Below are 15,192 nucleotides of genomic sequence, written 5' to 3' on the forward strand. Positions count from 1 at the left end.
GATTTACTGAATTTGCCTTTGCCAACGGTGTGTTTTGTACAATGTCACTATATTGGAACAGTTCCTGTTTAGTAGTTAAATAATTTTTTTCAATCAGTCAAGTTTTCCAATAAAGTTAGGCTATTCCAAGATAGAATGTTGTTTATCTTTCAACGGTGGAATAGAAATAAAGTGTGTTTTGATTCAAGCTTGGCAGTTTGACCAATCGAATTGCAACACCTAAAACTTGCTTTTAAAACTAAAGGGACAAGTTGGTGTCAGGCAATTTTCTTAATATATTTACAGAAAGGTAGGTTTGTTTGATAACATCCTCAGTTTTGGCAATAAACATTCCAACAGGACTGAACAATGACGTTTACATGTTAGAGAACCAGACATAAACACATTAATTGTTATTATCTTGGAAAGGTGTCATTTACGAATGATAGTCATCAGAGCATCAGCTGTCAGTTGAACCGATGATACAGGCATAGAACCCGACAAAACTGTGAACAGCATATTTCCTGGGAGAGTGAGACCTCAGTAACAAAGTGGGAGCTGGCGAGTCAGGAACGTAATAACAGGCACACTCCGCTCTGTTCGCTGACATTTCACCCCTCGGTGAATCCAGTGCCAGGAATGACGGATATCAGACAGACCGACAGAATATTATCATTGTGCACACTGCACTTGCACATCCTAAATATCGACCAGCTCCCAACTTATCTCAGATCATCTGCTCCTCTGCCATCTTCAGTATTTTATTCGGGGCAGTGTTAAGCGCCGTGCTTTTATCTGAGCTGTCTTAACTCTTGAACTATCTCTCCAAATGGTTCCAATTACTCAGATCATTCTCCAGTTTTAGATGCTCCTTGACATCTGCCTCAATGAATGAGGTAGGCTGGCAACTGAGATAATATCACCTTCAGTGGCACAAGCTTTGCTGTATTCAAAAAGAGCTGCGAATATTGGAGATTGGAAAGATAAGACACAAATTGCTGGAGAACCACAGCTGGTCCGGCAGCGGCTGTCGGGACAAAGCAGAGTGAACTTTTAGAGTCCAGTTATTGTTCTTCAGAACTGAAGAGATCTGATGCCAATGCTGCCAGCCTTGCTGAGCTTCGCCAGCAATTTCTATTTTTAATTCAACTTGATCATGATGACGGTCTTGTTGAGTGCATTTCGGAATGACGAGTAACTCCATAGCTGAGTGGTGATGGTACAGCTGTGAGCATCGCTGTTTCTCAAGCAGTTGAACTGGGTTTGATTCCCAGCCATCGCTGTGTTGCACTTTTTAAGTGACTTCCAATGGGAAAATTCAAGTGGAAATGAATGAGTGTCATTCTCAGAAGTTTTCTGAATAACAAGACTGGGGACAGGCTGCGAGAACATTTCCAGCGCTGGGAAAAATCAGTGTGATCCAATGCATGGTCAACTGAGACTTAGTAAGAACTGTTGATGCTGGATTCAGAGATAGCACAATGTCAAACCGGAGGAAGACCAGGAAAGCTGACATTTTGGGTCGGGACCCTTTTCCAGAAATGGGGGAGGCGGAAGTGAGCTCTGAAATAAATAGAGAGAGGAGGGGTGTGGCTGGGGAAAGTAGGTGGGATGATGATATGCAGGTAGGCAGCGGTGGGGATTGGTCAGTGAGATGGGAGGAGCTGATAGGTGAGAGAGAAGATGAACAGGTTGTGGCTGGTGCAACTGCTCCCGATCAATGATCCCAATTGCTCTCAACCGCATCTCTTGCATTTCCCGCACCTCTGTCCTCACATCCCCTCCCCGCAACAAAAACAAAGACAGAATCCCCCTTGTCCTCACGTCTGACCTCGCAAACCTTCGGATTCAACGCATCATTCTCCGTCACTTCCACCACCTGTATCTGACACCACTGCCAAGGATACATTTCCCTCCCCATCCCTATCTGCCTGCTGTAGGGACTACAATCCGCGATTCCCTCATCCACTCCATACTCCCCATTCGCCCCACCACCCCCGGTAGTTTTTCCTGTAACCGCAGGAAGAACTGCACCTACCCCTACACCTCCCCCCTTACCTCCATCCCAGGCCGCAAAAAACCTTCCACATCAGACAGATGTTCATCTGCACATCCGCTATAGTGGTCTATTTTATCCGCTGTTCCTGATGTGGCCTCCTCTTCATCAGTGAGACCAAGCGGAGGCTCAGAGATTGCTTTGTAGAGCACCTGCACTCGGTTCACAACAAACGATAACACCTTCCAGTCGCGAACCACTTCAACTCACCCTCCCACTCCCTGGGCGACATGTCCATCCTGGGCATCCTCCAGTGTCACAATGATGCCATTGGAAACTGAAGGAGCAGCACCTCATATTCCACCTTGGGAGCCTACAGCCCAATGGTCTCAATGTGGACTTTACTAGTTTCAAAATCTCACCATCCCCGACGTCATCCCACCACCAACCCTCCCTCTCATCTCCACCTCTTTGACCTGTCCATCTTCTCTTCCACCTATCCGCTCTCCCACCTCACAGACCAATCCCCACCACTGCCTAGCTGCACTCACCTATCAACACCTCACCTATCTTCCCCAGCCCCACCCCTCCTCTCTTATTTCAGAGCTCCCTTCCTCTCCTCCATTTCTGACGAAAGTTCCCAACCCGAAATATCAGCTTTCCTGCTCCTCTGATGCTGCCTGGCTTGCTGTGTTCCTCCAGCTCCACACTGTGTTATCCCTAACCCTAGCTCGTTTGACAATTCTGAAAGCTTTGTCTTTCTCACTTTCCGGATTTTGATGAAAGGTAAGTGAAGTGTGCAGGATGTGTTTTCCATCAGACGGGACTGTTGGATAGGAGTGTGCAGTGGGAGGCCTCATTCCTACATTGTTGTAAACCATCATCAGCTCGAGCTTTCTGATCATTGTTGGTAGACCGCAAGGAAAGGTGGAGGGAGCTAACTGTGTGTTGTTTAAAACACATTAATATCGAACTGAAATGTCCAGGCCATTTTCGTTAGAAACCATTCAGCAATAAATCAATACTTGTCATCAGTGTTTAAATTCAAAGGGAATTAGGTATGTTATTGATGGACAAACGGGAAATGTCCTGCTTCACATCTGTACTCGAAACATAAATACCAGGCAACAACTTTCTGATTGTGTAGGTCATCTTCCTGGACAATTATTCTCCAATTATTCATGTTTAATTCAATATGTCTGTGGGATCAGTAACTGAGTCCAAAAAAACAATAAAGATTTTGCCAAACACTTTTAGTAGCAATGCCATCAAATTGTGGCATCATCATTTCAAACATGGAAGCAGAGAGAGAAGGTGTGGGGTAATAAAGATAGAGAAATAGAGAGAAGGGGAGAGAGAGAGAGAGAGTCAGAGACAGAGAACGAGAGACAGAGTCAATGAAGGCGGGACAGAGAGAGAGAGAATGAGAGGAAGAATTAGATAGAGAGAGATGGAGATTGAGAACAAATGTGAGAAAGACAGAAAGAATGAGAGATAGAGATGAATACAGAGATAGACAGTGAAAGAATGAAATAGGAGACACAGAGTAAGAAGGCAGAGATATGGAGCTAGGAGCAGGTGCAGACAGAGAGAGATAGATAGAGACAGAGAGAGTGGAAATAGAAACACACACACACAGACAGAGATAAAGAGATGGAGATAGACACAGAGACAGAGAGGGACATAATTTTACAAACATTTTGAAGCTGATTTCAGTCTTTGACTGCTGCATTGTCTCTCCAAAGATAGCTGCTCTGAAATTTGAAACTTGGTCTTTGTGCATCCTTATATCGCTCATACTGACCATCCTGATGTGTAATACACTGAGACAGTTACCCATATAAACACTTCCTCCCCATGAGGTGGTCAGGGCCTTCACAATCTATCTCTAACCTTTCAGACTGCAGTCTCCATGCTATCACAGCCAGCACAATGAGTTCTGAGGAAGGGTCACCCGATCCGAAATGTCAAACTCTGATTTTTTTCTTCACAGATGCTGTTGGACCTGCTGAGCTTTTCCAGCAACTTCTGTTTTTGAGCACAACAAAGGATATCGTTTCTGACCATTAAATGAACCACAAAAATAGTTTTGTTCACACAGTGAGCAGCTGAGGTCTTGAACGCACTGCCTGAAAGTGTGGTGGAGCAGAATCTACTGAGGCATTAAAATGGAATGGTGTGTTTATTTAAAAGTGAACAATATACAGCCCTCGCCAAAAGCTGACCATCTCACAGAGCGGTGATCCCTCAGTAGTGTCCGTCCAGCAGTGCAGCAATCCTTCAATGCTGCCTTTCTGACCATGCAGTGCTCCCTCAGAACTGACCCTATGTCAAATCAGCTTCTCTCAAGTGCTGACATTCTCAGAGTGGATACTCCCTCTGGAAAGCCTTTCCAACAATGAAGCACTCTCTCAGGCCTGGATTCGTACTGTGCACATCTATCTTTTTAAACATTCACTCATGGGACTTAGGCATTGCTGGCTAGGCCAGAATTTATTGCCCATCCCTAGTTGCCCTTGAGAATGTGTTGGTGAGCAGCCTATTTGAACAACTGCAGTCAATTTGCTGCAGTTATACCCACAATGCTGCGAGTGAGGGAATTCCCAGGAGATGATATATTTCCTAGTCGGAATGGTGAGCGGCTTGGAGGGGAACTTGCAGAGAGCGGTGTTCCCATGTATCTGCTGTCCACGTCCGTCTAGATGGAATTGGTTGTGGGTTTGAAAGGTGCTATCTAAGGAGCCTTGGTGAACACTGAGGATGGGTGGAGGAGAGACCCTGATTGTAAAGACCTACATGAGATTCCTAATTGGTGCTAACTTCTAATTGTCTCTGAACAGGAGCAACAAATCTTCATAAAGACCAACATTACTGGCTCATTGAGATCAGAGCAGGCAAAGTGAGTTTACCTTAGCACCTCCAAGTATTGATGTAGTGAGTAGCACTGTGCTGTTCTGTGCTTTCGACTGTTAATTCTGTTCAATTTCAACATTCTCTTAGAAATAATTGGTCATCTCCATATCCAACATGTTCATCACAAGAGTTCATTATGGACAGTTAAAAAACTCATTTCGTTTATCTGTTCCTTAAAGATCTGACTTTGCTTCATTATAGAATTTCACTAAAATTAGTCTTTGTCCCATTTAGAAGTTTTGTTTCACCTTCCTGAATTGGACTTGCCATAAAACCTCTTATCTCTGAACTGTTCAACCTGTGCTATTTTGTTCCTGTGAATTCTGATGGAAGATAGAGTAAATGGAGATTCTTGCGTCCAATTCCTTCTCATGGAAGAGATAAAGTCTCAAAATAAGTTTTGAGAAAATGAATACTCTTTGGATGAAAGTGGCATTAGCAGAAATATATAGGATATTGGCTCAGGTACAGGATACACAGCAGTGGTTAATGTTTGTTTCAGATTGGAGCGAGTTATCAAGTGCAATCCCACAGATGTTCATTTTATGGCCTTTTTTCTGTCTGTTTTGACAATATAATAAACAGGGAAGAGTAGATAACACTAGGAGGGTATGATATGAGCAGTCGAGATTGCATTTTTAATGCAAAATATACTTTAATCATCAATTATCTCACTGATTTTATGTCATTCCTCACTTTCAACATCAATACAATTAAAACGGAATCTTGACTACACATGACAAGAATAGACTTACATTCCCATTGAAGCCATGAGGAGACCTCCAAACGTTTCCAGCACTTGGACGATTTTGGCAGAAAGACCTCAGACAGTGGTCTTTCCCCACTGTTCCTTGGCGGCAGCAGCCCCAAGCTTTAGTGCGTCCCTCAGCACTTAGTCCTGGACCTTGCAATGTGCCAGTCTGTAACACTTGATCAGAGTCAACCCCTTGTTCTGGAAGATACAAGTTTTGGGCAGACCATAGAACATCTTTCACCATCTTGGTGGTCCTCCAGGAACAGTTGATGTTTGTCGCAGTGTGCATCGTGGTGAACAGACCTTAGAGCACAGAGTCCTCTGTCACAGAGCTGCTCGGGACAAATCTCAACAAAATTCAACTCGGCAGGCCCTGCTAGAGAGCTGGTGAGATTGTACATTTAAAAAGGTCAACGTTAATGTTGCCACAGTAAGTCAGGAATACCTGATGGTGGTTTAACTTGAGGGTTACCATGCATCAGACGAGGGGAGAGTCCTACATGGGAACTTCAGCTGTGTCCAGAATTGAACCCATGCTGCTGGCATCACTCTGCATTCTAAGCTAGCCAACTAAGCTCAGCAAGCCTATTGCTCAGTCAGGAACTGGTTCATTCATTGCATGCACTTCACTCAATCTAGTCCACTGTATTTGCTGCTCACATTCGCTGGTGTTCTCTACATTTGGGGGACAGGAAACCCCGACTGGGTTCCTGCTTTGTGGAACATCTACATTCCATTTACAAAAATGACCCCGAGCTTCCAGCTGCCTGCCACTTCCATACACTACAGTATTCCCTGGCCAATATCTCTGCCTGAGGCTTGCTGCTGTGTTCAAGCGAAGCTCAGCACAAGCTAGAAAAACAGCATCCAATTTTCAGCTTGCAGACCCTTCAGACTTCAGGATTCAATATCAAATTCAATAAATCGAGGGCATGAGCAACTTTGTCCATGTCCTTTACCCACCCGCCACTCCCCGGCCTTGTCATCACACAAGCTGCTTTCATCGTAATCAACGCAATTTCACCCACAAATGATCTCGCTTACCACATTTTCTTTCTCTCCAGCCCAGCATTATCTATCTGTCTGTCTGCCCAAATATTGCTCTCTTTGCCTGGGCTCCATCTCAATCTATTGTTCACCCAAATGCCCTCCCTCACCCTCCCTTCCCACCTCTATCTTAAGCATAGATACCAACTTTCCTCGTTACAATCAATTCTGAGGAAGGGTCACATAACCCAAAACAGTAAACTCTGCTTTCTCTCTCCACAGATGCTGCCAGACCTGCTGACTTTCTCCAGAAATTTCTGTTTTTGTTTCAGATTTCCAGCATTCGCAATTCTTTGTTGTTTTGTTTTGCTATTTTATTCTTGTTTTGTAAATTCCAGAGAAGTCACTCATTTGCTGTGAATGAAAAATGTTAATGATATTACCAAACCCAACACAGAGGTACACGAATTAATGAAATGACAGCTCCGGCAGAAAAAAAAAATCAGCAGAAATTGATAAGGAAGTTAATATGGAGGATGCGCATAGGTTGAGGAAACAAGCATTGCACTCTTTCAGATTTGTAAGAATGAGAGGCAATTTCATTGAACTTTACAAAACGTTTCAAATGTGGATGCGAATCAAATGATTCCTTTGGCTGAGGAGTCCACGACCAGTCTCAAAATTAGAAATATGTTGTTTCAGATTCAGATACGAATATGAGAAATGCAGTGAGAACTCACACTACCATGCATGCTCTGCATTTCAAGACGATCATGGCTGATGCAAAACATCAATGCTTTTTACTCACATCAATCTCCACAATCCTGGAGCCCACTGAGAATCTGAAATCTATTAATCTTTGTCTTAAACATACCCAAACACTGAATATCCACAGGACTCTGTGTTTGTGAATGCCAATCGTTCACGAACGTCTGATGAAAATGAAGTAAATTGTCCTTATCTCAGACCGAAGTGGGATTTCCCCCAGTTTTATTAATTGTCCCCCTTGTTTCTACAGTCTCCAACCAGGGGAAATGTACTAACTGCGTCCACAAGTCTACTCCTTAAAGTGTTTTGCACGTTTCAATGAGATCACCTCTCGTTTTTCCAAACTATGGAGAATGAAGGCCTAAATTTCCAAATCTCACTTTATAGAACGGTCCCACAATCCCAGGACCAACTCTGGTGAAGGTCAAACACGACAAAGAATGGCAAATGCTAAAGATCTGAGACAAAAACAGAACGTGGTGGAGAAATGCAGCAAGCCCAGTAGCATCTGTGCAAAGAGATAAACAGAGTTAATATTTCACAGTTAACATTTATCTAGATGGAGAGTGAGAACAGGACTGAGATCAGTGAAGTATCCGGATGGACAGTAAGAATAGGAGTGAAGTCAGTGATTATCTGGGATGAAGAGTGTTAATGAGAGTGAGGTCAGTGATGTATCTGGGTGGAAAGTGACATTAACAGTGAGGTCAGTGATGTCACCATTGTTGGAAGCCTATCTTGTTCACTAAGACCCCTTCCCTCAGGAAAGGCAGTGTGTAATCCTCACTTGGTCCTTCATATAACTGCAGATCCTGGGCAGTTGGGGAATTGGGGATAAATGCTGACCTGAGCAGCAATGCACATTTACTGAATGAGAAGAAAACAGTTCAACCTATGGGGGAAATGTTCTTGTTTAAATAGGGCAGCGCCGACCTAGAGTACAGAAGGATACCTCTGAGGCATAATTTCACGCTTGGAATAAACTATCTTGATGCAACATTAGTTGAAATATTTTGTGATTCCAGCGTGAGGCTCATGGTGTTGCGTGGACAGTGCTATTGCTGGCACATTCCAGATTCTGTTTTTGTTGCTTCATTATGATGGACTGAGCAGCAACGCTCCTTCATAATTGGGATTAAATTTGTTATTGTAATTAGTTTGTTCATCGACAGAAATTTGAAAAGTAACAACAAAGCTGAACAATGCCGTAATCTCGATCTCCCCAAGGAGCTTCCAGACTGTATAAGGCAACGTCTCTGGGAATGTATCAGCTCAGAGTTTTAAACAAGAATCTTGTCAGCTGCCTGAAGGGACAGATCACTTCGCACAGAGAAATGCTTCGACCAATTCAGCACGTGGAGAAGGCGTTCTACACCATCCTTGCATTTACTGGCATCCCTGGTATGGCATTACGACAGCTGAACTTGTTTTAATCTGCTGCTGATCTGCTCTCTGGTTTTGTCTTTGAACAATAACGTCTCCAGCTCACTGACTGGTCAGCTTTATCCAGACACGGGAACAGTGACAGCAATTCACTGAGCAGCAATCTCAGTACAATTCTACAAAGACAGAGACTCCCAAATTCACTGCTGCTGCAGCATTTTCTGAGATCAGTTTTCTTTCATCTGTTCCAGTTTCATATGGTTTGAAGGTATGAGGAGAGATCAGGCAAGGTAGTTCTGAAGAAGGGTCACTGGACCTGAAACGTTAACTCTGATTTCTCTGCCACAGATGCTGTCAGTCCTGCTGAGCAATTTCTGTTTTTGTTGCACAAATGAAATCTGTTTTCTCAAGAATTTAAAAGGTTAATGGATAATATGAGCGAAGTCCTACCAGATATTTAAAGGAAAAGACAGTAAAATATGTATTATTTCCGTTGGTTGGGGATTCTAGAATGAGGGAGCATAATCTGAGAATGAGGGGCAGAGTGTTCAGGAGAGATGTTAGGAAGCACTTCTACACACAAAGGGTGGGAGAGGTTTGGAACTCTCTTCCACAAATGGCAGGGGATAGTAGATCAGTTGGTCAATTTAAACGAGAGAGAGTTTTTTAAGCAAAGGAATTGAAGCACATGCTCCCTGTTTTGCTTTGTAAAGCTTCATCTAACTTCCATCCCTTCTGGAAATTCATTGCTCCTCACCGTCTCTGGCTAGTGGATTCAAATCTTGACAGATTGCTGTCCTGATCTATGCATATTAAGACTTTTGTCATGTACAGTGTAAATATCACAGCAGTCCTAACACTCACATGTTGTCACAAAGAGAGCCCTCCATTGTCTCTTACGTTGCACTTGTGCAGCAAACATGGCATTGTCTTGCTTGATATCTTTCGCGGGTTCTGATGACCTGTTTCCTGGTCCTGCTGCGCCAAGAGTTCTGATCAAGAGTTGGTCCAATGCAGAGAGCAGGGAATGACTTTATCCAAGCAGAATGGGAGAGTTTGGTCTATCGACAGTCCAATCACCAGCCCTATGATTGAGTTGGGAGTGATGTTTCTAATGGAGCTCTGCTCCGACCAGGGATGGAGCTGAGAACTTTAAGAATTTAACACACAGTCATTCAAAAAGTAACATTGCTGTACTCGGAGGGGCTGTGAGCTCAGTCTCTGTCCAAGCTCCATAATGTCTGGAGTGACTGGGCTGGAGGACAATCTGAGGTGGGTGAAAGTCTTAAAATTTGAAATCACTCAACCTCGAACCACTTCCACTCGCACAGTACGCCAGCTTTTGGTAGTAAAATGATATCGTCGCTCTCTGGAATAGGCAGGGGGAATTTATGATTGGTAATTCACCACGTTTTTCCCATTTGTCTTCCACAGTTAATTTTCTGGCAATTGTTATCCTTTCCCAGGGAAAGTGTGGCGTTTCACCTTGCACTACTCGCTACCTAGTGGTGATGGCAGCTGCTGATCTGATGGTCGTTTTCATTGATGTCATACTGAGGAGATTTCCCTCATATTATTATCCACTGTGTTTCCTGGACATCACTCCTGTGTGTAGTGTTGCTGGGGCCCTGTTTCGTGCAGCCAGAGACTCCTCTGTTTGGTTCACTGTGACTTTCTCCTTTGACCGATTTGTGACTATTTGTTGTCAGAAGCTGAAAACAAAATATTGTACTGAGAAAACTGCGACTGTGGTTCTAGCAACAACCTGTACCCTGTTCTGTTTGAAAAACATCCCCTTCTATTTACAATACGAGCCTCGGATGATAATCAACAATGTGTCATTCTATTGTCAAACAAAGTCAAGTTATTTTACTGAGACACAGTGGGTGGTATTAGATTGGCTTGATACGGTTTTGACCCCTTTACTGCCATTCGCTTTAATTCTGTTGCTCAATGCTGTGACAGTCAGACACATTTTAACGACGATTCAAGTCCGCAAGAGGTTGAAGGGTGAGAACAAAGGAGAGAATCGCAGAGACCCAGAAATGGAGAGCAGAAAGAAGTCTGTGATTTTGCTCTTCACCATATCTGGGAACTTCATCCTCCTGTGGTCAATCATTGTTCTCCATTTCTTATACTATGTCATTCAAGGAATCAACACTGCTGATTACCCACCTTTGCTATCTGACTTCAGTAAAGTTGGTTATATGCTGCGGAACCTAAGTTGTTGTACAAACACATTTATTTATGCAGCAACGTTGCCGAGATTCAGAGCGAAGTTCAGCAACGCAGTAAAATCTCTGCTAACATGAATTCCTTGCATTATGAAGAAATAAAACTCCTCAGTGAAGTCCACAGGAGGGTTCTTTTGTGTCCAGACCATGAAATGATTTTTGTTGATTCACCCATGGAGGTGGGCATCACTGACTCCGGCCTGCATTTAATGCCCAGCCCCTAGTTACCCCCACCTTTGAGTAGGGGTTCATGAGGGGCCTTCTTGAACTGCTGTGGCCCATGAGCTTTGGGTAGACCCACAATGTTGTTCGGGAAGGAATTCCAGAATTTTGATCCAGTTACAGTGAAGGAACGGCAATATATTTCCAAGTCAGGATGGTGAGTAGCTGGGAGGAGAGGGGTGGAGCAGGGGTGGTGTTCCCATGTATATGCTGCCCTTGCCCTTCTAGATGGAAGTGGTTGTGGGTTTGGAAGGTGCTGTCTGAGGATCTTTGGCGAATTTCTGCAGTGCATCTTGCACATTGTACGCACTGCTGCTACTGAGCTTCAGTGGTGGAGGGAGGGGATGTTTGTGGGTGTGGCGCCAATCAGAGCGGGGCTGCTTAGTCCTGGATGGTGTCAAGCTTCTTGGGTCTTGTTGGAGCTGCCCCCATCCAGGGCAAGCAGGGAGTATACCATCATAGTAGTGACAGAGAATCCTTAATCCAGTGCAGGGAGAGAGTTGAGCTGGGAACCTGCAGATTCCCCATTGTAACACAATCCAAAGGAATTGTCCCGGCAAATGGAATTTCCTACTCAGTAATTCTGTCAGCTTGGAGCCCTCTGTAAGTCTCCATCAAAATCAAATCCTTCGGAGGGTTCTGATAAAATTGTCTCGTCAATCAGGAAGTGATTGAATATTAAATACATGGTCTCACTGCTCAGTAAGAATTCAACAGACGCCATAATAATTTCACAAACAGCCAACTATGAGCTGTTTTGATGTGAGAAATTGTGGCAGGCAATCACATGGCATTATTAAAACCCACTCACCAGACATTTATTTCTGCAGCAACATTGTCTGGTTTCAGAGTGAAGTTCAGTAACACAGTAAAATATCTAGTTATATGAATTCCTTGCATTATGAAAAAAAAACTTTTGTATGATAACAAATAACAAAATAGGGATTCCCTATTTTCCAACATCAAACTTCCCAATTGCAAATCCCAATTCCCAATTGCTACGTCATTGCAGTCTAATCAAAAATTCCCTGTCATGCGGTGCAGTGTCCAAATAGTGGAACGGGATACAATGCCATGCCCTGCACTGGGCATGTTCATCTCTTTCTTCTCATATCTTAGGGACAACATCACACAGGATCGGACAAAACTGCCCTGTGTCTCCAAAGACATTCTTTGAAGAACGAAACAAATGTGCAATGTGAGACATTCACACACCCTGCGATGGTGTCTCCAAAAAAAAACTTCTGTTTGTGCAGTGGCATGGGGAGTCCAGCAGATGGTGGCCCTGTATCACTTTAAACATAGGAAGGGGAGAGCGAGAGAGACTGAGAGCCTTTTATTAACCACGTTTTATATCATTCATTTAAACTTCCATCAGGACATAGTGATTCCCATTGCAGGCAAAGATGGACACACACACTCACACACACACACACTCACACGCCCTCTCTCCCTCTCACACACACAAACACACGCACACACACACACACACTCAAACATACATATTGGGAGACATATCAATGTGAGCAGCAACATTATCACCTTAAACACAAGATGGACAGATGGAGACAGAGGGGTTGAACTCCATTTCATTAGCTTCACCCCCACCGTACAGAGACACAGACAGAGATACGCACAAACGTAGATACATACTGATACATTAACACACAACAGACACACACAGAGATAGACAGAGATACACACAAGCAAAGAGACGCGCTGTAATAACACACTAACACATAGACATATACCTACAGACACACAAAGATAGCCACTCACACAGGTGCACAGAAAGGAACACACATAGACAGACACACATGCACAGATAGAGAGACAGAAGCACACATAGAGGGACACAGAGATATATACATGCACACAGAGACAGACACACACATGTCCAGCGATGCACAAAGGCGCACACCTACATAGACAGGAACACACGCAGATAGAAACAGAGACACAAACACACATACATACAGACACTCACAAACACATACAGACACAGGCATATAGATATACAGATATTGCCAAGAACAGCAAAAGTGAAGCCTCAAATAGAATTCCTTGTTCCAACAACTAAATGAGAAATTTGTAGAATTTTTAGGAATGTGTGAATATACTGGAAATTTCTATGTAATTTTAGCTGGAGAGCTGTGCCTTTAAGAAATTTGTGAAGGAAACGAGCAAAAGTGCTTTGATTAGCAGAACATGGGGCTGCCTTTGAAAGGATGAAGGCAGTTTGAATAAATGAATCAGTGTTGGCCATCCCTGATTTTTACAGACTTTTCAAAATAGCAGTTGATGCTGCTGACTTGGGGCTGTGTGCTGCCTTGTTACAGGATGATGGATCAGGAATAGAGAAACCCATTGGGTACTTCTAGAAACAATACCAGTCATAGGAAAAATGCTATCCCATGGAAAAAGTGTCTTTGGGATTGCTATTGGTTTTTCAACACTTTCAAATCTATATCCAGTAGAGAACAAAGAAATGCTAAGTTATACTGATCATAATCACGAAGAATGCAAGACTATTCCAATGGAGTCTTTTGTTGCAAATATCTCATGTAAAGATCATGCGCATTACTGGAAAACTTAATGTAATTGCTGAAGTATTGTCCCAAGTGTCAAATGCTGGAATAGTGAAAGGTTTAAAGAATGCTAAGATTGTATAAAATTGTAAAAGGGGAGAAAGAATAAATGGATTACAGCCTTGATTTTTAGTTTTGTTTTTATCTTTTTTTTGGACATCATGTATTTTGTAAATAAATAGACTTTTGAAATGGCATTTCATTTTTCTAAGGGCAGAGGCATATAAAGACCACTTTTTGAAAAATCTGGAGTTTAATTGTGGACTAAAATGAGAAAAGATCTACTTTAAAAACAGAGGATTAGTGAATGATTGCTACATGGTTTGAAAGCAATTCACCTGTCAGTGAGAGTGATCCAATGATTTAAGTGTGGCCGTAAATGAACAGAGTTATTTACAGATAGAGCATTGGTTTGCAACAAGAAGCTGATTGGTTGGTGAACTAGTGACCAATTATCAATGACAAAGGCATTCTGCCTGCCAACAGCGATGTGATTGGTTGTCAGGCACCTGAGCAGCTTGGGGCTCTGAACAAGATACACAGAAGCCTTCAGACCTCCACCTGCTCAGAAGCTCTCTCTGCTCTCTGCAGTAAAAGTTACTTTAAGCCTGAAGAAAACTGGTTTATATTTGCTTCAGCAGTTCCTGTGAGCTCTGCCTTTCAATGAGAATCTTTGAGACTGTTTATAAGTCTGAATCAGTCCTTGTGCTTCTTGTAAATCAATGAGGCCCTCTGGTGAAGCAGCATTCCCATCAGGACAAGAACCAATACAATCATCTCATCTTCCATGTGAAGAGGAACCACAGACCTTCCTTCTCAATCTTTGCCCCCATGCATAACACTATCGTTTTATCTCCTGTGTGCATGTTTGGTGGGGGAATGTGTGTGTGTGTATGTGTGTCTATGTGTGAGTGAAGGGGTGTGTGTGTGTGTGAGATATGTATGCGTCAGAGTGAGTCTCTAAGTGATCATAGTTTTAATTTGTTGCGTTGTAGACTGATGGCTCATAATAGTTTGTCTATAGCTGGAGTCTAATTACTTGTAATAAATTGTATGTCCCAATCAGTACAGATGCCTGGCCCATGCTTTCTGTTAACCTTGGTCACGACAGATAACTTGAGGAATACTATGTATATTTTTGAAATCATTAACTTTTGTAACAACCGCGAGAATAGTCCCTGCTGCAGACACCGTCACCACCAAGAATCCAGGTTCAAGACCTACCGCAGCCAGGAATCCGCACCCCAGGCCTAGTGCAGCCCTCTACTGCATTAATGACTCAGCGCTTATGGCTATAAATGAGCTGCTGTGTTTGCTGTTTGTAAACTGGGTGAAGTTAAGAATGTTGACTCATTGTAAACGGTGCCT

General features: G+C 43.2%; 1 protein-coding gene across 1 annotated transcript in view; it reads left to right on the forward strand.

The window, feature by feature from the left end:
* Positions 1-11,092, forward strand: part of LOC109936597 (probable G-protein coupled receptor 139) — a 12,498-nt gene extending 1,406 nt beyond the window's left edge. Inside the window, exon 2 of the mRNA XM_048620765.1 lies at positions 10,215-11,092. Within this exon, the coding sequence (XP_048476722.1) occupies positions 10,215-11,092 (878 nt within the window). The remainder of the gene's footprint in view (positions 1-10,214) is intronic.
* The last annotated feature ends 4,100 nt before the right edge of the window (positions 11,093-15,192 follow it).

Source organism: Rhincodon typus, chromosome 48 (assembly GCF_021869965.1).
Source record: "Rhincodon typus isolate 14 chromosome 48, sRhiTyp1.1, whole genome shotgun sequence".
In the NCBI taxonomy this organism is placed as follows: domain Eukaryota; kingdom Metazoa; phylum Chordata; class Chondrichthyes; order Orectolobiformes; family Rhincodontidae; genus Rhincodon; species Rhincodon typus.